The sequence below is a fragment of the Nannospalax galili genome, unplaced genomic scaffold (genome assembly GCF_000622305.1).
Source record: "Nannospalax galili isolate Female #2095 unplaced genomic scaffold, S.galili_v1.0 scaffold768, whole genome shotgun sequence".
NCBI lineage: Eukaryota > Metazoa > Chordata > Mammalia > Rodentia > Spalacidae > Nannospalax > Nannospalax galili.
Genome location: NW_008360317.1, coordinates 8360852 through 8386624, shown reverse-complemented (window position 1 = coordinate 8386624; position 25773 = coordinate 8360852). Strand labels below are relative to the sequence as shown.

Here is a 25773-nt window from a genome sequence, read left to right as displayed (position 1 = left end):
CATTGAAGACAACTCCACTAGACGTCCTAGGCCATACGCAGAAATCCATGAGAGGAAATAGCTATATAGTGATTTCCCACATCAGAGTTAAATATCCAGATTTTGTTTTATGAAGCAGTTCTTTGGGCATAAAGAATTCCTGGTGCTCTGAGTTGAATTTCTTTCAGTGTGCAGATGCTAGTGAATTGAAGGTCTCAGAAGGACGAAACAATCTGGGGAAAGTGATTTCCTGTCACAGGACAGACTTAACTCTTGATTTTCATGTGGAGAGCCATCTCAGTCTAGCTAGTGAGAATGGGGCAAAGTACTGGATGACTGTAGTTCATGCTCTGTTCAAGTGTATAATATATTAAAGTTAGTGACTTAGTGAAGCTTCATTTATTTTGAAATACAGTCCACCTAGACCAACGAAGTGTAAACAGATGGTCTACAGAGTAGTGCAGGTCTTTGACCTGGAAGGATCACTTTGGAACTTTACAATATCCCATGTCTGTAGTAAAGATACATGTAAGGTCACTTGCACACTGTTATTGCAAAGCAGAGTCGACCCACGTCTTCATCAGTAAGGGTCTACATTGAAACACTGCAGGCAGCTAGAAAAATGAAGGCAGATGCTCCTTGAACAAAACCATGGTTAAAAATCAACAGGGCATAGGAGTAGAAAACCCAGCGTGAAGTCTTCTGTATAAGGACTGTGTATTTGCTCTTGCTTATGGAGAAACCCTAAACGTTACATAATAGAATTAAAGGTGTAACGTGTCTTGAGAAATGTAGGTCCTGATTGGCAGGGATAGGGTGGGAACACATTCCATGGCCATGCTTCTTTCCATGCATCTTGAGTGCCAAATGATGTGATTGTACACTGCACTGAATCTTTTCATCTTTGTGTATGAGTGTAGGTACCTGCATGCCACAGTGGAAGTCAGAGGATAACCTTGGGTGCTCACCTTCCACCTTATTGGAAACAGGATCTCTTTATTTGCCACTGTGTGGATCAGGCGAACTGGCCTGTGAGCTTTCAGAGATTCTTCTTTCAGCCTCCCAGCTCACTGTAAGAGCACCAAGATTACAGACATGCACTACCATGTCTGGCTTTTACACAGGTTCTGGGGATCCAATTCCAGGTACTCACACTTGTGAGGCAAGTGCCTTACCCACTGAGCCATCTTCCCAGTCCTCATTCTACTAAATCTTAAAGGGAAAACAAGGTTGGATCCAGGTGCTCAACGCATGAGTAGAGGTCACTGATGTGTGGACCATTTCTAGCTTGCTTCATTCAGCCCAGCCCTCCTTTAGTTCCCAGTCACTGGCTTGATGGCCAGTATATATGGTTGCCTCTGGGGCCTCTTTAATTCCATGTAGCCAAACTTACAGTCCAAACTGATCCTACCTCTCTTTCGTCTTGTGCTGTCCTGGTTTTTGTATGGGTCAGTGGCATCATGGTCTGTTATCATTGTCTGGTGACTAAATAAAGGTAAGGCAGCATCTTCATCTTTCGTACCTCCTGCAACAGAGCTTATCAGGTCCTTGCCCTCAAATGCTCCAGTTCACAGCTGTCCTGTCCAGGCTCTTACTCAGCACCTGAGGTGTTGTCTCAGACTCAGACTGGCTGTCTTAGGTGGCTTTATAGTAGCAATGGCTTTGTGCTTTGATTATATGAAGTCCAAGTTCCTGTAAGTGGTCTGTGTAATTTGGTCCTTTTCTCCTTGTCTTGCCCCATGTGTTTGGCTCTCAGGCACGAAAATGATCCAGCTCTATTTAACGAGCCAAGCCCGCACCCGTTTGCTGCACTCCTTCCTGCTGCTGCCCCTGCCTCTGCCCTGCTGTGTGGACCTGCCAGGATTTGTGGCTCCACCCTCCTGTCCTACATTTGTGTTTAAATGCCTATATAAGTTTAGCATCAAGAACGACAAGAAATCCAGTACATGCTTGATCAAGACAGGCTCTTTTGTTGTGAGTAACTGGAGTGCAGAAGTACAGAGCTGGAAGGTGCGGAGCTGTTCTGGGGTCTATAGGGAACTGGGCTCCTACCTGCTCTCTCTGCCATCCTCATCTTGAGGCTTCAACCTTGTGGTCTAAGATGCCTATTGTTGCCTAGCAATTTCGAGGAGGGCAAGAGACATGCTGCCCTCATTTTAGACACTGAGAGTTGCATAGGATGACCTACACTTAAGCCATGTGGCCACCTCTAATAACCAAGGCTAGAGGAAGCTTCTGTGGGCTTCTGTACTGCACCTCATGGTCCCTGCTTGCTGGTCTCTGACTTTCTTCACCTGGGATGCACAGAGCCTGGTGGGAGTACTGCTCAACATCCTAAACAGTGACTGAGGTTGAAAGTCCTGGTTTATTGTTCAGAGTCATGAAAGACTCTTCACAAAGGACTTTAAATCCAAGGCCAAGATTCTAACATAAGGGGAATTAAAATGGCCTGGTGACATGCCACAGTGGATAATGACTTACAGTTCTCTGCCAAGTATCTGTTTTACTTGTAGTGATACACTGAAGCCAGGTTCTTTAATGCCTTATTAGAAATGTAGTTTATAGTGACATTTCTCATAAAATCAAGACTGTTAGATTCTAAACTAAGACTAGTTGAATTTAAGGACTGTTGGAGCCCAGGGAACATAACACCTTTGAGATGAGTGGTTTTTACTTTCCTCCTGTCAGTGTGTAGAGTGTCTAGTACAGCATCCTTTATGCCAAAAGCTAAAAATGTGAAAGCATCTTGTTACACAGTGCCTCCAAGCTGAGGCATGCATGGTGTGGCCCAGCACTTGGGAATTGTTCTTTTGTTTTTTCCCCCGAGCCATAATCCCAGCCCAACACTTTGGAATTTATTTAAAACTGTTTTGCACTGTTCTTTGGAATGACCAGCTTTTTATAAAAGGAGAGGGATATACATCTTAAAATGCCTCTTACTTTGGTCTGTTAATATTTTGGGTTTCTTCAATTTTTTGCAGTTGTACAAATACTGGCTGTGATCAGAAATTCAATACAAAATCAAACTTGAAGAAACACATTGAACACAAGCATGAAAATCAGCAAAAACAGTATGTGGTGAGTATGGTTTTATATGCTTCAGTTTTATAACTGTTTTTACATTTACTATGAATTTTTTAGTATTTATTGACCAAATATTATATTGCTAGGTATCAAAATTTGTCACTGGCTGCCCTAATCATGTAGGTTTTCATTTTGTAAACAAACACTTGGCACATTCATGTTACTGGCATTATTGGCAACTACCCCAGCAGAAATGTTTGCTTTCCTAATGCCATTGCTCTTAAAAGTTTCCTGAGATAAAAGTAGCATTCTACAGTAACTAAGTGGGTAAAAGTTATGTAGTCTTAAGAGGACTGTTAGCAACTGTTGATTCTTTGGTGTTTTTTTTTCTTAAGACTTGTAAACCTTTACTAAAGAGTGCAATTTTTTTTAAACAGTGCAATTTTGAGGGTTGTAAGAAGGCCTTTAAGAAACACCAGCAGCTGAAAACACATCAGTGCCAGCACACAAATGAGCTGCTGTTCAGGTTGGTGGTCACTGAAACTAGATTTCAGATTGAAATATGAAGATAGGGAAGGAATGTCCTGAAATAGCTTCCTAATAGTCTTCAGTGGTTCAGCTTGAAGGGGAAGTGAGGAATGGCCCAGCTGTTCAAGCGGAGCGTGTTCAGTTTGATTACAAGTCATGTTTTTTCTTACTGTAGAACATAATTGGGCTTTGCCTACATTTGGAGTATTTCCTGAGGACCCCTGATTGCCTCATGCTGGGGGCTCCCTGCACACGTCAACTGACCACTGCCTTACTCCTGGCTCCCAGACTGCCCTTATCCCTAGCCCTACTGCAGTGACAGTACGGTCTTCATTGTGGCTTATCTCTGTGGCTTTGGGATTGGAGTGATATTTTTTGTTGGTGGTGGCTAAGGATCAAGCACATTAAGCTTTTTATTCATCATCTAAAGGTCCTGCATCTGCCACTAATTTCTTCCTTGTCCCCGCTTTTCCCTCCCTCCCTTTTTTGTGTTTTCAAAACTGGGTCTTGACTGTGTAGTTCAGACCGGCCTCAAACTCACAATCCTCCTACCTCTACCTCCTCAGTGCTATGACTGCAAGCCTGTGCCACCATGCCCAGCAGCAAATGCCATTTGTTGTTTTTTTCTGGGGATCAAGGCCAGCACCTCAAGCACGCTAGGCAAGCACTCTCCACTGAGCTGTACCCGTAGCCCTCACTCTGTGTTCCTACCTGCATAGTATACAGTATGTTAAACACATCAGAGAGAAAACAGTTCAGAATGGCCCAGTGTTTACCTAAATCACATTAGGCAGCTTTCTGTACCCACAAACCAGAGGATATTTTCAGAAATACGAAGATGAAGATTTCTAATGTGGTCACATAAAAGATGTAGCTTTTCTCTTTTATTATTTTTGTTTTATGTGTACAGGTATAATGCCTGTATGTAGGTAGGTGCACCAGTGTTGTGCAGTGCCCGTGGAGGTCAGAAGAGGGCGTCAGATCCCCTGGAACTGGAGTTATGGATGGTTGTTAGCTGCCATGTGGGTGCTGGGAATTGAACCCAGGTCCTCTGCAAGAATAGCTAGTGCTCTTAACCATGGAGCCATCTCTCTAGCCCCTGACTTTATTCTCTTAAAAGAGCTTGTTCTGCTCCAAAGCTAGCCAGGTAATTGTTTTGTCTGTATTGAGGGTTCTACTTATTTTTATTTTGGTGATTGGTTTGGATGTGGGAAGAGGTCAGGCTTTGGTGGAACAGAATTCTCTATGGAAATGGATTGGCTAATGCTGCATGCATTACTCACCCAGGTGTACCCAGGAGGGATGTGGGAAGCACTTTGCTTCAGCTAGCAGGCTGAAACGACACGGGAAGGTTCACGAGGGTATGTACAGACAAGTGTGCTCACACTGAGCAGCTCACTGACAGTAGGCTGTGCTTAATACTTGGGACTACTTCATGCATTCTGGTCTATTTTATAGTCATGCTGAGTAGACAGAATTGTACAGGCAAGAAAGGTACTATTCTGTTGTTTGGTTTATGTTCTCTTGACAAAGATGCACCACATTCTGTCTGTTCTACATGTCCTTGCAGCTGTTTAAACTCAGCATTGTGTTGTTCACAAATACCTGGCTATGCTTTGAGTTCAGCAACAGATGTATATCCTAGGGAAAGCTTTTCTTCCTTAGATGTTTTTAACTCAATAAAACCCACCAATTCCACCCATCAGAGTAGCACATTTTTGAGAGGGGAGAAGGAGTGTCTAGGCATAGATGGTTTCTTTCTAGCTGGTCAGTGTTTGCACTGAGTATTCAGGCAGTCTACCTTTTTTTTTTTTTTTAAACAGGTTATCTTTGTCAAAAAGGGTGCTCTTTTTTGGCAAAAACATGGACAGAACTTCTCAAACACACAAGAGAAACTCATAAAGGTAAGGTAGGCATGGAGGAGCTCCTGCAGAGCTGATTATGTTGTCAAAGGGTAAAATACTGCACATGTGCTTTGTAAAGGATGAGGGTTTCCACATTAATCATGTATAGTGCTGTAAAGGAAGGGGCTTCCATTGTGTGTAGTGCTGGCTTCCTCAGCTGTTGACAGGAGCAGAGCAGTGCAGGATCTCAGAGCTGGTGCAGCTGTCCACTCAGTTTGCTTAAGGCTCTCGAAGTCTCTATGAACAGTTGTGGGAGGCTCTGGTGTTCCGTTGGGAAATGGTGCTGCATGTCAGAGGACAAACATGCTGTAGGGCAGTATTTCATCCTGCCAGTCCCCATGCCAAGAACCCTGCTCCTTGACAGGTAGAGGCAAGGAGGTTGGGAGCCATAGATTTGAAGCAAACCTAGTAGTAAAGTGGGGTTGTTTCCTCAGAAATTTCTGATTTGTGTGTGGTATAGGATTTAGACAACATTCATTGTGTTACTTATGCCTTTGGTATTTGTTTTCCTGTATAGTTATAGCTAGGGAAGTTGGTTTAATTGTTTGTCTCCTCTACCAGAGGAAATAACCTGTGCAGTATGCCAGAAGGCATTTAAGCGGAAAGATTACCTTAAGCAACACATGAAAACTCATGCAGCAGAAAGGGATGTGTACCGGTGTCCAAGAGAAGGCTGTGGTAGGACCTATACAACCGCGTTCAATCTGCAGAGCCATATTCTCTCCTTCCATGAAGAAAAGCGCCCATTTGTGTGTGAACACACCGGCTGTGGCAAGATGTTTGCAATGAAAGTGAGTGTTCTGCCCCACACAATCCAGACTGAACTTCCATACTGGGCTCAGAGGGGAAGCTGTTGAACAGGCTCCCTATCCCTCCTGCTATTGCTCCAAACTGGAGATGTACTTGCTCCAAGCTGCAGAACTCCAGACTTGCTGAGACCAGTGGTCCTCTGTATGAATGGAGAACTCAGGAGAAATGCAAATTCTCAGGTCCCACTGTGACCCAACTGGGCCAGAACCCCAAGGGGCCCAGTAGTCCCATTTTAACAAGCACTGGGGATTCTGCCTGTGCTAAGTGGGAGAGCCATCTCCGCTTAAGAGAGAATAGCTGGTCCTCTGGGTATCCTTGTAGATGGTATCACCTACAGATTAGGAAAGGAGATGGGTGATACAGATAGGCAGCCACAAGACTGTGGGATCTTTGCTAGGTGTTGCCATGATTCACAGGATCAGGTGGGAACATGGTTCTGAGCAGGGTCCTGTCTGGTTTGCTTCAGCCTAGCTGGTATCTTATGGGCTCTTAACCATGAATTAGAATAGAGACTGCAGAATTGAGTTCACTGAGCTTAACCCAGACCATTTAATACTAAGGGGACTGTGTTAGCAGTCATCACAATCAGCAGGGCAGTGGCCAAATTTCCACTGGTGTTTAGGGATGTGGGTGAGATAGATTTAGTTAGAAGCCTGCCCTAAGTTTGGAATAGTTCATTGAAAGCAGCCTTTCCCCTTTTTAGGAAAAAAACTAAATGTAGTCACAGGAGGTTGGGATGGTATAAATTCCTAACAGTTTTGGAAAAGGCTGTGAAAGTCACTCAGCCCAGGAGTTAATGTCTCATCAGCTCTGGTCAGGGAATTGGGTAGCAATCAAATCCACCACATACAACAGACAGAAAGGTGGCTGGCTTACAGCACTGTCTCTGGCATTTAGCAGACACAAAAGATTTTTAATTTAAAAAAAAAAAAAAGGTTTATTTTATATGTGTATATACCATGCAGGTGCTGGTAGAGACCAGAAGAGAGCATCCCTTGAAACTGGAATTATGGGTGGTTGTAAGCCACCAGATGTTGGTGCTGGGAACTGAGGTCAGGTCCTCTGCAAGAGCAGCAAGTGTTCTTAACTGCTGAGCCATCTGTCTAGCCCCAGACCATAGGTTTTTAAAAAGAAGTGTTCTTTCCCCTTCCTTGTAGCAAAGCCTCACCAGACATGCTGTGGTTCACGATCCTAACAAGAAGAAGATGAAGCTTAAAGTGGCAACTGTTCAGGTCAGCACTTGGCTGTGAGACAGGTCTGCCTGGCATATTCCTCTGCTGTATGGTGTATGCCTGCCTGTTGATGGTGTTGTCTCCATAAAGGACTGTTTCTGTCAGAATGGATAGCTGCTGTTAACAAAGAATTCTGATGGTGAATTGTCCATTTTTCTTACTCCCAAAGGTAAAACCATCTCGTGAAAAGCGGAGTTTGGCCTCTCGCCTCAGTGGGCATATCCCTCCTAAAAGGAAACAAGAGTCAGACTCCTCTTTGTCTGAAAGCAGAGAGTCTGGGAATGGCATGGACGACAAGATCCTCCTGCCAGTTGGCATACTCACCCTCAACTAGGCACCAATGGCCTGGTGAAGGACTACAGAGCTGTGATCAGAAGCTTCCTCAGAAGCCAGTCTTTATTAAAATCACTGGTGCAGAACATCTGACTCCTTGTCACTTCTGTTGTCTTTATTCAAAGTGTGTCTTTCCTGGGTCTCTTGAGAGTCTCTGTGTGCCTTGTCCTCTTTCTTGTTCAGATGACGAAAAACACACGTGAAGGCTCTTCCTCCCCTAACAGCTTGTGGTTTGCTTAAGAAGGTAGCTATTCCAGGCATACTCTGGAGAATTTGGTTAAATACCTCACCCTAGAAAGGACGACAATCTAAGATCAATTTAAGATCAGTATCTTTGTTGCTACAGTGAAAAGAACATGCACAAAACCCAGCATCCTGGAATTGCTATTTAAGGAACTGCCTAATCAATTCCTATATCTAAGTGATTGAAGTTTGTACAGTAGCTCCATGTGCCTAGACCAACACTGAAGGCTTGATGGACTTCAGAGTGCCCTGTGTCACAGCTCTAAGAGGCAACAATTAGCCCCAGTCCACCCTCTTCCATAAATAAGCACTGTGCTTGGGTCTTGGTGACCTTAAAAAAAAAGGGGGGGGGAGATCCCACCTGTGCTCCAGAAAGTCTGAATGAGCTGACCTGTGCCCTCAGAGCAACTGATTCTAACACAAGTTGGGGTGAAAAACCACTGCTCCCATGCACCTTGGTGGGTGATGAAGTGATCCAAAGCTAGAAAGCTAAACATCCTATAACTGATAGAATTCTCCAGAGAACAGCTGAATGAAACAATTCTATGAAATATCTTTTTCTATTTTAAATGTTAGATAGTCTACAATTTGTAAAATAGAATAACTTATAGCCTTTATATTACAGAATAATTTTCATGTGGCTTAACACGGTCTAATGGAAAATAAGAGTGTGCCTGCATTCTGACAAACTGCAAAGCCATTCTCATTACTGGTAGTAGAATTATGAATCATGTTGCTTTGCCTTTAGTTGTTCAGTTTTTCTACAACTATACCTTTCCATCAGAAGACAAAGATCAGTATCTATGTTTACTTACAATTTTATTTTCTGGCTCGTCTGCATTTTTCCCCTTCTTTATGGTGACTTGAACTTTGTATTTCTTCTCAATCCACTGCTGAATCTGCTTACTCTTTGTGTCCAAATCATGTTGTCCAATATTTGAAGAAAAAGTTAGTTCCTTTGTCACAGTTGGTCCTGGTTTGAAACAGTAAAATTTGGTGCCAGGTCTGTTTTCTACTTGCTTTCGGAAACTTGAGCTTCCACGAACACCTGCTACTATCTTGGGTACCCACGTGGGCCCTAACAGTCCTCATCTCACTTTCAGCCCCATGGACTAGTAGCAGGTTTTTCAAATGGGGGAGACAGACATAAAGGTGCTTCCCTCCCATCCCCAACCTGTTAATAAGAGTATTTAAAACTACTAGGTTTTTTTGTTGGTTTGGTATTTATTTATTTGGGGGGGGTGCAGGCTTGTGTATGTCAAGGTCAGGGTAACCTCAAGTATCATCCTCACCTTCCACCCTGATGGAAACGGGCCTCTTGTTTCTTGTTGTGTACCCAGGCTGGCTGGCCTCTGAGCTTCTAGGAACTCCCCTTGTCCCATCTCACCTCAGGGTTGCACTGGGATTACAGACACTTGTGCTACTGTATCTGGCTTTTACATGGGTTTTGGGTATTCAAACTCACTTCCTTACCCTTGCACAGCAAGTACTTATATCCACTGAGCCATCTCCCCAGACCTGCCTAGTAAGGTCTATACCATAGAGAGCTTAAGTCTGGAAGAAAAAGCATCCAAGAGAAATAAAGGGGTACAAATAGGAAAGTCTCAGAAAAGCAGCTCAAATAATAGAAATATCTTAAACCAAGCAATGACTCCTCACTTGTTACTACAATAAAAATCGGGGTGACAGTATCAAGTACAAGAGAGTATAGGGGAAAAAGTCTCATCTACTGCTGACAGCACTTTGGGTTTCAGGTTCATAGAGCCTAGAGTGAGCACTGGTTGTCACAATAATGAAGAGCTGGGAATAAGTCCGATGCTGTGGAGATGGATTAACAAATTAGAAGCCCTCCTATGAGAAGTCATGGTCATGATAAATTAGCTACAGCTATTATATAAACATGTTTACATTTCAAAAAGTGCCATTTTTAACATAATTTATATACTGTTCATGAATATAACACTCATAACTGACTAAAATACACAAGAGTAGGCAGGGACATCTCATCGGAGGGTGGAGGGACTTCAACTTTTCTATAATGTTTTTAAAAATCTGAATTACAATCAGATTTGCTTATTTTGGAGCTGGGTAACAATTCTTACCTTTTTTATATGCCTTTAAATTTTAAGAAAATGTTTAAATGAGTTTTCTAGTACCCTCTGGCTTCCTACCAGTTGGTTCTGGGTCTCCATCAGAACAAAATGCTTTCAACACATTAGCTCTTCAACCTCTCCAAGGTCACCAGTGTGCTGATCTTGTAACAGTGCCTTAGCCTCCCTGGTCAGTCTTTTGAAAGCTGACTGAAAAACAAATGTTCTGTTAAATGTTATAAAACATGGCTATGGGTAATATGTCCTTAAGGCACACAGCCTCACGTCTTCGCCACTGGGACCAGTCCTTTGACCCTTGTTGCAGCATGAAGCCCATAGAGCAACCTTCCATAATGGGGAGCCATGGAAAGCAAACACGTCTTAATACCCAATTCCTGGCCTCTGTTGGCTTCACTGACAAGTACCTGGGAAGGTGAAGAGCCAGTGGCAGGAGGTGTAGTATGAATCCCTTCAGAATTAAAAGGTGCTTGAAAAGCAAAAGGACAAGAGCTTGGAGGAGGTTGGAGCTGGAATCTACCTCTTCATTGCCTATCAGCCACAGTGCTCACAAAGGCATCTAGAGCCAAAGCTACAAGATGAAGGTGTATTTCCATCACTTTGGCTCACTCATTTTGTCCCTCCTCCATTTTACAGTTTTAGAAGAAGAGATCACACAGGGTATCACAAATGAAGGGAAAAGGAATGGGAGTGAGGGATGAAGGGGGAAACAAATACCTGGGAATGATGGTGAAACCACAAGCATGGGGACTCCAGTTTCTCATTTCCCCATAGTCACAGGCACCTCAACACCAGAATTTAAACTGCTGATGTGTAGTCCTAAAGGATTCTGGGAGCAAACAACAAAGTACCTACCAGTTTGGGGTTTGGCTTTTTCCAGCTCTCTGATCTTCAGGCGCTCCTGGTGGATCTGTGCTCCAGTCATGAGCTGGTACTCTGGGGGCTCTGCACTGGCATTCCTCTGCACCAGCCTCAAGTCCTGCTTGTCCATGAGTTTGATCACATTTGCTCGGTGCATCAATCCCAGGTCATTACCTTTCTCATCAAGGACACGGATAATTCGCTCACTAATTTTCCTTCCAACGTTAGTAAAAACATCCTTCCTTTTCTTTTTTCTCTCATCTTGGTTGTCAACAGTACTAAAATCTTTTGTGAAAATTAGGTACACCAGTTTTGGGGTGGAGGCAGTCAGGGGCAGCTGTGCTGGTGCTGGCTTTTGTACAGTGTGTTTTCCAAGACATCGTCCAACGTAGTTACTTTCAATCTTTATTGTCTGTAGTGTCAACCTTGTTAGGAGAGCAGTCATCCTAACAAAGTAATGAGGAAAGTTTATCACAACTCAGTCATGATTGCCCCAGTCTGCCAGTGTGGCATGGAGTGAGGCACAGGTGAGGCTGTGGAGACTGTGACCTGTAAATTATGGAAATGCTGTTCTCAGGACTAAAGGTCCATGTGTGGGAAGGCAATACCAATAAACAGACTTGGCTGGCACTGTCCCTAATGCAACTGGTTATGAGAACAAAGTAGCACTGCACAGTGCTTTGGTTTCTACTTTTTCCTCCACGTCCGTGACCTGTATTTTCTACTTGAATCATGTAGTGCCAACTCCAAAAGCAAAGATCACTCTGCAGTTTACTTTTGAGGATGTATATAAAATGCCAGTTCATTCATGTATAGCAATTCAGACTTCTAAATGAGAAACTGTTAATGATTTATCAGTACATTTAGTGGACTATAAAGGATAACACTATTACGGGAAGGGAGACTTAGAAGGAAGGGTTGTCAGAATGTCATTGTAATAAAGACAAGCACACGCTGCAGTGTTCACTGCTGGCCTGGGATGCACTACGAAGCATCACAGCTGGCTGAGGGGTGTGGATGACACATGGTCATGACATGCTGACAGCAATACCAGTCTTCTATACAAAAACCTTCCAAGGTTTCCTTTATTAGATATCTCGTTTTCACATTTCCCTGCAAGGACTATAATTTTGTTTGTTAACATTTCATTTACAGTTTGGCAGACTCCCTCTAGTCAAATGTATAATTTAAACATTAAGGAAAAATGACATTTATTTCAATGTACTGAATATGCAAATATCTATAAGAATGATAATTTTCCACTATGTGTTACCGTTATACCCTAGCTCCTTTGAAAATCAGTAAATTGGTAATTACAGAGCCAAGCATTTATTCTACCTTTTTAGGAAAAACTGTGCTCAACCCCCATTAATGAGGAAAAACTCTTCTTCAGAGAATGGAGTTACTAAATGAAGAAGAAAGGTTAAGTTTAAATTAAAAATGACTACTTTGCCAACAGTGAAATCATTCAGGTAATACAGACAAAACAATCATCAGGCAGAAAGCTGATGCCACCAGCCCTAACCTGACACCTCAGGTGTGCTTCCTGATGCGCAGCTACACCAAGTACCCAGTGCTTCCATAACACAGCTTTATCCCAAGGTAATCCCCTGAACCTGACACAGCTTTCTCTGAGTTTCCAGAGAGATGCAAACTGGACAACCCCACAGGAAACAATATCATAAATGCAGTTTGTAGGACAAGACATCCAGTGTGGTGTCTCACAAAAAAATCTATGTTATTGAGGATGAAAAGGGAAGGAAGAACAGGTTATTCTTGAATATAAAAAAAAATAAACATGGGGCTGGAGAGATGGCTCAGAGGTTAAGAACACTGGTTGTTCTTGCAGAAGACCCAGGTTCAAATCCCAGCACCCACATGGCAGCTAACAACTGTCTGTAACGCCAGTCCCAGAGGATCCAACAGTCTCTTCTGACCTCCACGGGCATTGCACGACACAGGTGCACTTACCTACATGCAGGCAATACACACATACACATAAATAAAATTAAAAAAATAATTATAAAATGTAGTATGTATGAAAAGAAGCATCTGAAAAGACATGTTGGGAAATCGTGAATGCAGATTAGGTATTAGATAGTGCTTGAAAAGAGCCATCCATTTTCTTAGTGTGCAAATAAAATCCTTGGGGCTGGAGAGATGGCTCAGTGGTTCAGAGTACTGGTTGCTTTTAGGGATGACCTGGGTTCAGTTTCCATGGCAGCTAACAACCATCCATAACTCCAGTTCCAGGAGATCTGATGACCTCATCTGACCTCTGAGGTCACTGCATGCATATGGTGTACTTATATGCAAGCAAAACACCCAAACATAAAATAAAAAATAAATCAGAAAACTTTTTAACTCCTTAGAAAGAAACATTGAAGTATTTAGAATCGTGGTATCTGGCACTCTGAAATGGCTAGCAGGAACTATAAGTTAATCAATGCAAATTATAGCAACAGTTGCTGAATCTGGTTACATGAATGTTAGTTATTATTTTTTGGTATGCTTTAATCATTTTATCTTTTATTTTTTGGGGTCTTTTTGAGACAGGGGCTCCCTGTAGTCCCAGATGGCCTGGCACTCACTGTTACCAGGTTGACCTCGATCTCACAAAGATACACCTGCTTCAGCCTCCTGAGTGCTGGGACTAAAGGCGTGAGCCACCATGCCTGGCTATGTGTAAGTTATTTTTATAATTAAAATTTAAAGAAAACAAAGGAGAAGTGATAGCCTAGAGTCATATGTCAATATGACTACTGCAGTCTGCAAGTTCTGTATCTCACTGTAATTTGATAAACTGACATTCTGGTTTTGTGCATCTTAAAAATATACACTATCATCATTAGTTTCAAAGCCTGTGTGTAAATAAACTACAAATGAGGACTTTATAGACTTAAAATTCTGAATCCTTTTGTAATGTTACAGCCTTCATTTCTCTATCATTTTCCTCAAACCAAGGTCTAAAAGTGTCTCATTGTCGTAAGTTGTAATGATGTATGAAGTAGAACTTGTACACATCTTGCTGATTATCAGCTGAAGGTGCACATGTCCATCAGAACACTGTTACTCAGGCACAAAAAGTCCTGTCAGCACCACTCAGATGCCTTCAGCACACGGGTTTCCTCTCTCCTTTCTGTGAAGACTCACTGAACTGGGACACCCAGTTGAGTCTCCTTTGATTCCCCTGCCAGAGGAATACTATCAATACCGGGCTGAGCAGACTGGCACCAAATAAAGATGCATAACATAAGACAGTTACTGGGGCTCTGGTGGCACTCTTACTCCATCCCATCCATATGTAGGCTACCTTAGCCACAACAATAATGTAAAGGTCAAGGACTTCAAATGTGTCCTTTTACAGTATTAGATATCCATTTCTAAGTTGCAGTTATTTAGACCTTCTTGAGGTCACACTATGCCACATGGGTCTGCTTGAAATTCAATCTCCCCTTAAGATTTACATTCTCAGGCCCAAAGGCCCTTCTACCTCTCCAGCTTTTTCTGCCTGTACATCACTGGTCTCTCAGTGTAAGCACTGCCTTAGTGAAGGAAACCCGGGCAAGCGCCTCTGGGGCCTTTCTTAAGCCACTCTGTAGTTACCCCCAAATGAAGCCCAATGTCCGATCTCTTCCCTCATTCGTTTGTCAAGCTTAACAAATCCTTATATAGCCCACTTATCTTTTCCTTACAGTATCTGTCACAATTAAAATTTTGTGATTATCGTATTCCTTCCTATTGCTTCCCTCACTAGATCTTGCCTTACGATGCAAGAACAAACGTGATTTATTCATCTGGCACAATGAAAAGTTTGTTCTCCACAGTCCGCCACCAGCCTCATTTTTCAGCCTGGGGCCTATCATAACGCGTTCTTGGAACCGTGGCTTCTCGGTAAGAATCCTAGGCCGAGAATCTACTGATAAACCGCGGGGGGGTGGGGGGGACCGGCCAAGGGGCGCACAGGAACCCACAGCAGCTTCAGGGACCATTAGGCCCGCTGGGACCTGTTTGCTGCCACGCCCACCCGGAAGGCCGCCGGAAACCACGCTCACCCAAAAGGCTTCTCTCCCGGGGCTCTCAGCCGTGCGCGTGGATACTAACGTAGGAGGCGACAATGGGCCGGGATGGCGGGGCGCCTCCACTGCGAGACGGGGCTGTCTGAGGCTCTGGGGCTGGGCAGCTTGGGGCCCGCAACTCTGCAGCGCAAGCCCGACCCCGAGGCCCAGGCTGCCGCTCCCCGTGCCCGCCAACGTGCGCTGACCTTGCGAAGCGCCCCTGCACACAGTCCTAGACCACGTCCTCCCGCCTCGGCCCCCGCACCGCCGCACCCTCACCTGAGTATTACCCGCCTCAGGGCTGGCAAGTGGGAATGGTGGGCAGGCCAGGGAACCGGCCGGGGAACTAACGGACTCCGCGGCCAGACCTCGTCCCTTTCCGTAGTGGGCGGGGCTTTGCCGTGTCTTTTTAAAGGCAAGGTGACTAGGGAAGTCGCGCCCCTTTTTCACTAGCGGGGTAAAGTCCCCCCGACAAAAATGTATAAAAGGGATAGAAGCATTTAATATACCAACTAAGGATTTACAGTTTAGTAAGATTATGAGCTAAAGAAATTAACATCAAAGAATCCCTGGTAACTGAGTGCCTACCAGCATCCTGTCTGCAGCTCTCTTTGAAGGCCTTGTATGAAGAGCACACAGCATGAGTAGCTGCGATTGTCAGCTGCCACAACACAGGTAGCCTGTTCCTGAAGAAGCTTGTAGGAAATAGGAGGATGTCACAGACATATCCTAAGAGGAATCCCCCTCCCCCCGTTTTCTTTTTTTTTTTTGATCATCTCTTGAACTCTGGTTTAACCTCTAGTTAAAATGGGACATGGCCTATTTTAAGGAGTCATTGAAAGCAATGGGTTCAGCTTGGTGGTGGCAGATCCTGAAGATTCTTGAGTAAAGACCTTGTGTAAAACAAGCAGCCTGCCCCTCGAGACCGCCTTTCTGCACTTATGACCCCTAGGCATGGCTTCTAATTTCGGGAAGTAATTACTATGCCACAATCTTCTATAAGCTATGATCCATCATGTGCTTAGACCAGGCCATCAGGATGTGCTCAGAGTTTTCCAACTGTCCTTTTTTTTTTTTCTCTACTCATAATTTCCAAAACTCAAGCATAATTAAGACTCCAATCCTGGTAATTCTAGACTACATTTTCCACCTTCTAGTAACTGCATGTTAATTCCATAGCAGGCCAATACACTTTCTCAATGGATATATTGGTGAAGGATTGAGGGAAATATTCTATCCCTCTCCTTGCTGGTTGGGTTGCAAAATCCTTTCTCTTCCTACTGACGGCAGAGGGAACCTTCCAAAACATAGTGGTGCATCTGGCTCAGTCTTTGAGGTATAATATATCAGTCCCACAAGTTATTTCATGGACAGTCTTACTTAGAAAGTTAACATTAGGCTGTGTTTTTGTGATGCCACAATGATGGTAACAATTTTTTTTCACAATGTAGGTCTTATTAGGTTTATAGAGAATATTTAACTGTATAAAACTTACAGGGAAAATGACCATATTTGAAAACAGCTACAAGGATCAAGTCAAAGTAAAACATAAAATTGTAATGAGCAAGGTCACCAAATACTAAAGAGGTGTGTATCGTAGGTCCCACTGTAGGGTCAAATTCTTTTTATTTTTTTAAATTTTATTAATTTTTAAAATTTTATGTGTATGCATGTATTGCCTGCATGTAGGTAAGTGCACCTGTGTCGTGCAATGCCCGCGGAGGTCAGAAGAGGCTGTCAGATCCCCTGGGACTGGAGTTATGGACAGCTGTTAGCTGCCATGTGGGTGCTGGGATTCGAACCTGGGTCTTCTACAAGAACAACCAGTGTTCTTAACTGCTGAGCCATCTCTCCAGCCCCCTGTAGGGTCAAATTCTTAAAAGTATCTTGGTCACAGAACATCAATAAATCTGGGTTCTTGACCACAATAAGGGTATCCCTGTCTTTCTTATATGGCCAATGGTAGGGATAAAGCCAAAAAAGCTTGAAAACAATCAATGTACAGTGGATCTTATCTGGCATAAATGAGGACTTCAGATTCCTTGGATTAGGGACTTCCATATTAAAACTTTCTGGTACCACCACTGCCTCTGTTATGTTTCTCTCTTGTAATGAAGCCACTTGGGGATCCACAGACAGTCCTGCCAAGATGTAATGCTTAGTTAAGAGTTAGCAGGTCTGTAATGCTTTCTTCAAATTTCATTCTTATTAAAAAGTCTCCATGGAAACCATCCTTCAAAATTTCAAAGTAATTTCAGAACAAGTGACTTATGTATCAAATAGGGAGTCACTGAAATGAGCCTGCTGATAATCCCAGATGCCTGGTGGAGCAACCAGAACATCACCAGGGCAGCCAGAATGCTAGAGAGGAGCAGAGCCTGCACACCTCCCAGGGTGGACAACCCCATCACCCTCCACACCCGAAACTGGGAACCATAACAATTTATAAGCAAATTGCACACTAGTAAAAATCTTGGGTTTATTTTGAGTTCTATAGAAGCTGCCAATCCTGCATGGGTTCACATAGCGTATCCTTCCACAGGTTGCTTATGGATTACTTTATATACTAAGCCCACACACAAAATCATAAGCTTTTATCAGGGCAGTTTTATGAAAATAGAGGAATCACAATGTATTATGTATGAGTGCCTATTTAGTACTGATTAAATCTTGCCAAGATGATTGTCCTAACTGGTAGCAGTTCTGTCAGTACAGTGCCAGCAAGGTAGCTGAAAGAATCTACACTTAGCTTTTTTGTACCAACACGGCACAGAGACATAGAAAACAACATGTTCAGGATGCTTTGGCTGAGAGTTAGGAAACTTACTCAAAATTTCCTGAAGACACTCTCAGCCTAATCTATAAACTATTATGAAAAGTTTCATAATAGACTTGCTACCACCTATCTCCAGGCAGTACTGTGGTTAATCCACTCCAAACATGTGAACATTCATACATTTACAAAACAAAACAAAAACTTCAGCAGATTTAGCTGTTTTCTGTTTATAGGGTTTAGGAATCTATTCCTTTGTGTGGCCTGAATTTATTACGTTGCTTCTTGCGCAGTTTCCCCAGAGCACTGGGGAACATCTGGCGGCCACATCTGGGTTGCAGCCTTTCATGTAACCTCAGACTATTACTAGATTCAGAATAAATTTCTTCAACAGATGTAAGATCTTCCATGGTATCACGCTTCAGCTCAATTCTTTCTTTGGTCAAAAAATTACACCAGTTATTAAACACAATGATTGTAAATGAGCAAAGTAGACATATCTGAGCGCTATCTATCATGAGTTTTTAAAAAGTTTTCGTGTCACCAGGCATGGTGGCACATGCCTTTAATCCTAGTACTCAGGAGGCAGAGGCAGGTGGATCTCTGTGAGTTTGAGGCCAGCCTGGTCTACATAGCAAGTTCCAGGCCAACTGGGGCTACAGGGAGACCCTGTCTCAATAAGACCAAGAAGGAAAAAAAAAGTTTCATGTCTACTAAATAAAAGTGTTTATATATGGAAATCCTTTTCTCATTTGTACATAGTTTTTGTGCAAGTAAATGAAACAGAAAATAGTTTCTAAAAGTCTCCTTTGGAAAAGCAAGACAGCCATGTGTTTCCATTTCAATGATATTGAGTTTTGGAGTTATTTGGTTAGCTTTCATCATTTGTGTGTGTGTGTGTGTGTGTGTGTGTGTGTGTGTGTGTACATATGTATGCACATATATGTGGAGGCCAGAGGTCAACCTTGGATGTTGTTCTTCAGTCATTGTCCAACTTAACTTTTGAAAATGTTTCTCATTGACCCAGAGCTCACACTTTAGGCTAGGCTGGCTTTCCAGGAAGCCCCACCAAGGATCCTTCTGTCTCTGCCGCCCCAGCACTAGGATTATAAGCAAACACCACCACATCTGCTTTTTACATGGGTGTTGAGGATTGAACTCAGGTCCTTGTATTTGCACAGCAAGTCCATTACCAACTGAGCTATATCCCCAGACCCAACTTCCTTCATTTTTGAAACCTTTAATGTAAGTAATTCTCATTGCTAATATATAACATCATATATAACAGCAAAGAATGTGGAAACTTACAAGACATTTGGCACTTACTATTATAGAAGTCAAAGCAATATATGACCAAGAAATTACGTGGCATTCACATTTAGCAAACAACACACTTTTTTTATATGTCACATAAGATCTTCTAATTACACACTACTTAAAGAAGGCAGGTCTGTCAGCAAGTATGTTGGTGATGGAATAAATTTGTGCTGTCACTGTCTTTGAGGCAGATAGAATTAGAGGCCAATTATTCCACTTTCGAAGGTTCCTCGGGTGTGCAGTTTTACATGGGTGCTGTGTAGGGAAGACTGTCTGCTGTCCATTGGAGTCATTGTTTAGCTGTTCCCCTCCCCACCCCCTGAAAACTGCTAAGTTCCCCTGCAAAGATTTTAAAGGCTGCTTTGTCGGCAACCTCGAGGCATTCGTGGCCTTACCAGCATGGAAGTGAAAGCTGTTTTTCTTCTTTCATTCTTCCTCCTCTTCTTTTTTTTTTTTTTTTTGCAACAGTAAATCTACCAATTTTACAGTCAGCTGAACAGCAATAGATTAATTTGTGTAAAGTCTGCATTCACAAAGAAACCTGAACTTCAGTAGCTTGAATGCCTGGAACTGCAGCGTGATATTTGAAGGGTAGACACTCTTACAGCTTGCTGTAGAGGGATGCAGGCAGGCCACTGTCACCTGCTTCTCCACCCAGGTGCTGACCCCTCGGTCGATAAGGGGCCTCCAGACAGGGTAGCAGGAAGGCTGGGCCTTTGTGTGCTACAGAGAAGTCCTTTCCAATGCAGGGGGCAGTTTTCTCTAGCAGCCTCAGGAAACAGAAGAAAGGAGAGGTGAAGGTCACCTCCAGGGTCACAGTGGGTTAAATTTAGTTAACATCAGAGGTTATAGCTTTTAACAAGAGCTTCAAGAAAACTTATTGGAAGATGCAATTTGTTTCTTCTTTGTCCACCGTTATTTTTTTTTTTTTTTTTAGCCTATTGACAGTGACAGCTTAACAAAGTTTTACTTGCTGGGGGTTTTCATCCATTAGAGAATAAAGAGCTGGGTTCCTAAAAAGGGGTGCAGGTGAAAGGCTTTATAAAGCATCCATGATTTTCAAATTGGGAACTTTAAAATAGGCTCCCTGCTTGGCTAAGTCGAAAATAATCTGTGAGGGACGTTGAAAAAGTTCCCATTAGAAACGGAAAAACATTTCATCAATCAGATGCAGAAACTTAAACTTCTAGAAGATTCTTTGTATTTTTCCCTTAGCCATCTTAATATAGAATTTGTAACTATTCAAACTTACTGAAGAAGCTTCTCTTGCATTTTCATGGATGTATTTCTTTAAATTTAGAGTATAATCCTGGGCAAAATAAGTTGTTATATTTCTACATAAGGCAAAAAAGATGGCCATAGATTTCTGAGCATATCCTCTGGGCTTTCCCTTCTGTTGTCCATATTTTATGTTTAAAGATGGACAGGAGATCAGCTTTTCAAAAGAGTGTTAGTACATATTCATCTATTATGTGTGTGTAGAGGGATGGTGTTCTAGTTATTGCTATGATATAAACACTGACCAAAACCAACTTGGGGAGGAAAGGATTTATTTGACTTACAACTCACAGTCCATCATCAAGAGAAGCCAAGGCAGGAACTCAGGGCAGGAACCTGGAGCACAGACCATGGAGGAGTGCTGCTTATTGGCTTGTTCTCTGACTTATGCTCAGCCTGCTTTCTTATACAACACAGGACCACCTGCCCAGAGATGGTACCACCCATAGTGGGGACCCTCCCACATCACTCACCAATCAAGAAAATGTCCCACAGACATGGTCACAGGCCAGCCCAGTGGAGGAAATTCCTCAACTGACGTTCCCTTCACCAAAGCGTGTCAAGTGGACAACTGAAGCTACCCAGCATAGGTGGTATATGCACATGAGTGCAGTTGCCCAAGGAGGCCAAAGGCTTCAGATCCCCTCGGGAGCTGGAGTTACAGGCAGTTGTGAGTCACCTGACGTGGGTGCTGGGAATGAAACTCAGGTCCTTTGCAAGAGAAGTACCCTGTTAACCTCTGAGCCATCTCTCCAGCCCCCCACTTCTTGTTATGTCTGCCTCACTAGCTTTACAAGATCTTCCCTTTTGAATTTCTTCTCAAAATCAAATGCAGTCTACCTGGTCTAATGCAGGCATTGGCAAGGACTCTTCCTGCTCTTCATCTCATCTCACTCCAAATCACCCCGTGCATCAGGCCAGGACAAGTTTGTCGTAGTTCAGCTTCATTCACGCCATTTTCTTGCAAACAACAACAAAACCCAAGAAATTAAAAATGCTTTGTGTGGTTGTTCTGTCCAGAGAAAGAGCTATGATAGCTGTACTTTACGTTTCACAAAGTGAGTTAATTAAACATGTAGCAAGCAAAAGTAAAAGAACAAAGGCCAAGCAACAGTTAGATTACATTATCAGATCAGTCACATACAACATCCAATAGAAACAACTAAGGAAGTTCAGCTGAGACAGTCATGCTGGAATTCCCGTTGAGAGATTTTCAGGCAGAGCTTAGCATTCTCTCCACAGAGGAGCTGCCTACTAGTTACCACTGCAGGCATTTTATAACATGGGATAAGCAAATAGTAACTTCTGTTGAGAATGGTTTGCCTTCTAACTCTTCTCATTTTTTTTTGTTTTTTATAATTTATTATTTTTGTTTTATGTGTATGAGTGTTATGCCTGCATGTAGATAATTGCACCCATGTCGTGTGATGCCCGTGGAAGACAGAAGAGGCTGTTGGATCCCCTGGAACTAGAGTTACAGACATTTGTTAGCTACCATGTGGGTGCTGGGATTCAAACCTAGGTCTTCTGCAAGAACAGTTAGTGTTCTTAACCGCTGAGCCATCTCTCCAGGCCCAGGTATGATGTTTTTAATACCCCTGGCTGTTTGCTGTTCTTCTTCCCTGTTACAGGGCCAAGAGCCCAGCCTGCTCCAGGACAGGGAGTCATGGAAGACACCCAGTTAATATACTCAAGTATGAGACAAGGTGGCCCACATCAGTTTTAGAATCTATTCTATTCAAGTGCAAACAGCACGTGACATTTTACCAACGTAATTCAGATTGGAGTGGTTTTTCTATTCCTGCCTACTGAATTGAATTGTGATTTCCTGTTCTTGTATCTATCACTCTTGTGTCTATAACAGCACATCCCTGCCCTGGCTTGTTTCTTAGAGTCTGCTCCTGTTGTCAGCCTGTGAAAGGGGTGCTTGGCACCAAATGTCCTGCTGTAACCCACAAGACCTAGACAGAAGATTGGCCTATGGGAAACCAGTCCATAGACTGGCATCTTGCCAACTTGAAGTGGGAAATTAGTTGGTTATGGAGCGCTATTTGTGACAGAGACACTAACTGGATATCCACTTTCCTCTTCCCCAGGTTTTAGTAGCACATGGCTGCCTCATAACCACCCCTTACAGAAAGGTGTGACCATATGCTTGAGTTCTGGCCTATAGAACATATGAAAAGGGATGAACCTAAATCCTGGGATGGTCCTAGTTTATGCCTGTTATCCTGGCATAACTATTAGCAGCATCCATTTTACTCTCACAAGATCTCCAGTTTAGATGGCATGTTATACAGCCAAATAAGCAGAGAAGAAAAGTGCAACTTCCAGAATGTTCTCTTGAAAAGAAGGGGGGTTCTTTTCCCTTTCCTCCTTTCTGCTGACTGGCTGGTAGAAATGACAGCTAAGCTTTGCTAAACCATGGGGTATGAGGACACTGTAGGATGGGAAACATGCAGAGCAGAGTGGTAATCTAGGAAGAACCAGGTCCTGACATGATACACCATGCCAGCTGAGGTTCAGTACCCCTGGGCTACTTGCTTTACTTGCTTTTTTATTTTTTTGACAAGGTCTCACTGTGTAGCTCTGGCTGTCCTGAAACTTACTATGTACTAGGCTAGTTGAGAACTCATAGAGATCTTCCTGCCTCTGCCTTCTGAGTGCTGAGATTAAAGGTATATGCTACCACCTCTGAACCCCCAAGCTTCTTGAATTTGAAAGAGAAAGATACCTTTACAGTGTGGGTGAATCTATTCTGAATCACACCATGTTGGAACTAAGATGTCTGAAGAAGTTGTCTTTTTTTCATGATATGAATCAATGCTACATGCATGCTAAAGACTTTCAAACTAGTGAGTTGATTACAGAGGACAGTAGAAGAATGAATAGACAAAATCCTCCTGCCTCTGCTTCCCTAGTACTGATATTACAGGCACATACCACCATGCCTGGCTATAATGTGGGCTATTGAAAAAGAAGTATGTTGGCCCCACATCAGGATCTATCTTGTATAGGCTATAATCGACCACCTTTGGCAATTCATTGTGCCTCTTTATACATTCAACCATCATGTCATTGGTGTTAAAACAGTTTAAGTCATGAAAGTTTCCACTGATTTACTGATATGTTTTTGTGTTTTACAAAGCATTATACTGATGCTTGGCCTCCAACTAGGTGGAGCGAACAGCTGGTTTTCACCCTGTGCATGGCAGCACTACTCAGTCATGACCTTAGTTCCACATATGTGGGGCTGCCTTGAGGGGTGGGAACTGCTTCCCAGGAGAAAGCAGTGGTGTGTATAAAAGAACAAAGCTGGGGCTGAGAAGTACATGTACACAGCAAACAGAGGAACTTGGAGAGGTTGAAGCACAATGTGGAGAAAAGTTTCAGGGCCACAAGACAGTCCTGCTGGCTGCCATAGTCTTCATACTTATAGTCCTAGAGCTGGTGATTTATGATAGCCTTCACTGACAAGTGAAAGATTCATGGGATTCTTGAGGCAGGCAGCATACCAAACCAAAGGAACGCTGCAAATGAGAAATTTGTGCCAAGAAGTATCAGCAAAGAGCTTCAGCAAGCAAGACTTCAACAGTTAGAAAAAGGCTCCAGGACCAAGGACATGAAGGACTAAATAAGCCTCAGAGCCCAGTGCACACCCTGCTGCCTTACCCTGGGATGCTCTAGGCAGTGGTGTTTCATGCTCTGCTGCCCTCCTCTGCTGTCTGATGCCAGCTCAGTTCCTTTTTGGAAAGGATACTATGGCCTTGCCACAAACCTCTCACAACCCAGCAATGTACTCACACAGGATGCCAGCAATTGCAGTGCTCAAGAGGACAAGCACTGCCTGGCATTTTGCAGCTGTCGGCTACCCCAGATCAGCCTTCCAGGGACCTTTGGGTCTTCTAAGACAAGGGCTGGGCAAGGATGGTGTGTGAAATCTTCCCTGATGTACCCTGAAGGAATGTGTCTTCTCTGGTCTTTTGGATGAGGAACCCTGCAGTATTAGCTACTTTTTTGTTGCTGTGACAAACACCAAGGCAACTTATAGAAAGAATACATTTTTTTGGTTTATAGTTCTTGAGTCTATAATGGTGGAGAGGCATGGCAGCAGGACATGGCTGGAGCAGAAAGCTGAGCATTCACATCTTCAAGCAGGCACAGGAAGCAGAGAGACTGGGAATCTGGCAAGGTTTAACTAAGACCCTCAAAGCCTGTACTGAGTGACATGCTTCCTCTAGCATGACCATATCTCCTAAAGCTTCCGTGACATTCCCCAAACACTACCACAAACTGGTGACTAAGTGTCCAAATACTTGGAGCCTATGGGGGATACTTATTCACCTACCTTCTTTTTGAGAAATAATTCTGGATCAGAAATCTGAGCCCAAACACATAGGAATCTTAGTCTGAAGTCAAACCTCCTACAGATTCCACTTGGCCTGAAGGGTAAAATGACAGGGTACTTATTAATAATGATAATATAGTAGATGATGTGGACTCACATACACACATCTCTACAGAGCCAACTGTGTGTTTTAATACTTGTCCAGGCACTTTACATAGACTCACCCATTCAATTTTCATTAAAATACAAGAGCAACAACTGTCACTGGGTTTGGTTGAGTTGGGATACTTAGTAAGGGGTTCATAAGAAGGGAACAGGCCTTCCTCACTCTGCAGGTTCTGAGTATAAGGGACTAAATCCTTGGTAAGGAAAGTGGGCCACTAAAACATAATAAAGATGGCATACTTTTGTTATCTCTGGTGGGAAGGCCTTGTTTTTAACTCCACAGGGATCCTTCAACTGATCTGCATAGAGTCACATAGCTCTGGATATCTCAGCTTGGAGATATGACTTCTTTTTTCCTTTTTCTTTTTCTTTTCTTTTTTTTTTTTTTTTTTTTTTTTTTTTTTTTTTTTTGAGACAGGTTCTCTTTGTAGCCCCAGCTGGCCTGGAACTCACAGAGATCCACCTTTGTAAACCAGGTTGGCCTTGAACTCGCAGAGATCTGCCTGCCTCCTCCTCCCGAGTGCTGGGATTAAAGGCGTGTGTCACCATGCCTGGCTGTGACTTCTTTATTTAAGTTTACCAATCCAAAATTAGGGGAGAGGAACCACTAAAACCCTTAAACCCAAGATTCTCCCCCAGGGATGTTGAATTTTCTAGGTTTCCTCCCCACTGTGGAGAGCTTTGTCTTTCTGTATGAATGTGTATATGTATGTGTGATTCTTTTTTTAATTTTTATTTATTTATTTATTTATTTATTTATTTATTTATTTTGCCATTTTGAAACTTTATGTTAAAACAAAAATAATATGTTT

At 43.0% G+C, this 25773-nt stretch overlaps 2 protein-coding genes across 3 annotated transcripts in view; one reads left to right on the top strand and one right to left on the bottom strand.

The window, feature by feature from the left end:
• The window catches only part of Gtf3a (general transcription factor IIIA), a 59254-nt gene extending 51351 nt beyond the window's left edge, over positions 1–7903 (top strand). Inside the window, exons 4-10 of the mRNA XM_008825084.1 lie at positions 2961–3057; positions 3441–3529; positions 4819–4892; positions 5355–5435; positions 5997–6226; positions 7403–7477; positions 7647–7903. Of these exons, the coding sequence (XP_008823306.1) occupies positions 2961–3057; positions 3441–3529; positions 4819–4892; positions 5355–5435; positions 5997–6226; positions 7403–7477; positions 7647–7811 (811 nt within the window). The 3' untranslated portion in view covers positions 7812–7903. The remainder of the gene's footprint in view (positions 1–2960; positions 3058–3440; positions 3530–4818; positions 4893–5354; positions 5436–5996; positions 6227–7402; positions 7478–7646) is intronic.
• Positions 7859–15464, bottom strand: Mtif3 (mitochondrial translational initiation factor 3). Of its 2 annotated transcripts, none has more exons than XM_008825071.3 (4): positions 15360–15464; positions 11017–11468; positions 8869–9026; positions 7859–8101 (listed from the first exon to the last, which is right to left on the bottom strand). In XM_008825071.3, exons 2-4 carry the CDS (start codon positions 11465–11467, stop codon positions 7883–7885), a joined length of 828 nt encoding a protein of 275 aa, XP_008823293.1. In that variant the 5' UTR covers position 11468; positions 15360–15464; the 3' UTR covers positions 7859–7882. The 2 variants fall into 2 exon arrangements, with proteins under 2 accessions (XP_008823293.1, XP_017651584.1); XM_017796095.2 differs by lacking the exon at positions 15360–15464 and adding an exon at positions 15078–15345.
• Between the last annotated feature and the right edge of the window lie 10309 nt (positions 15465–25773).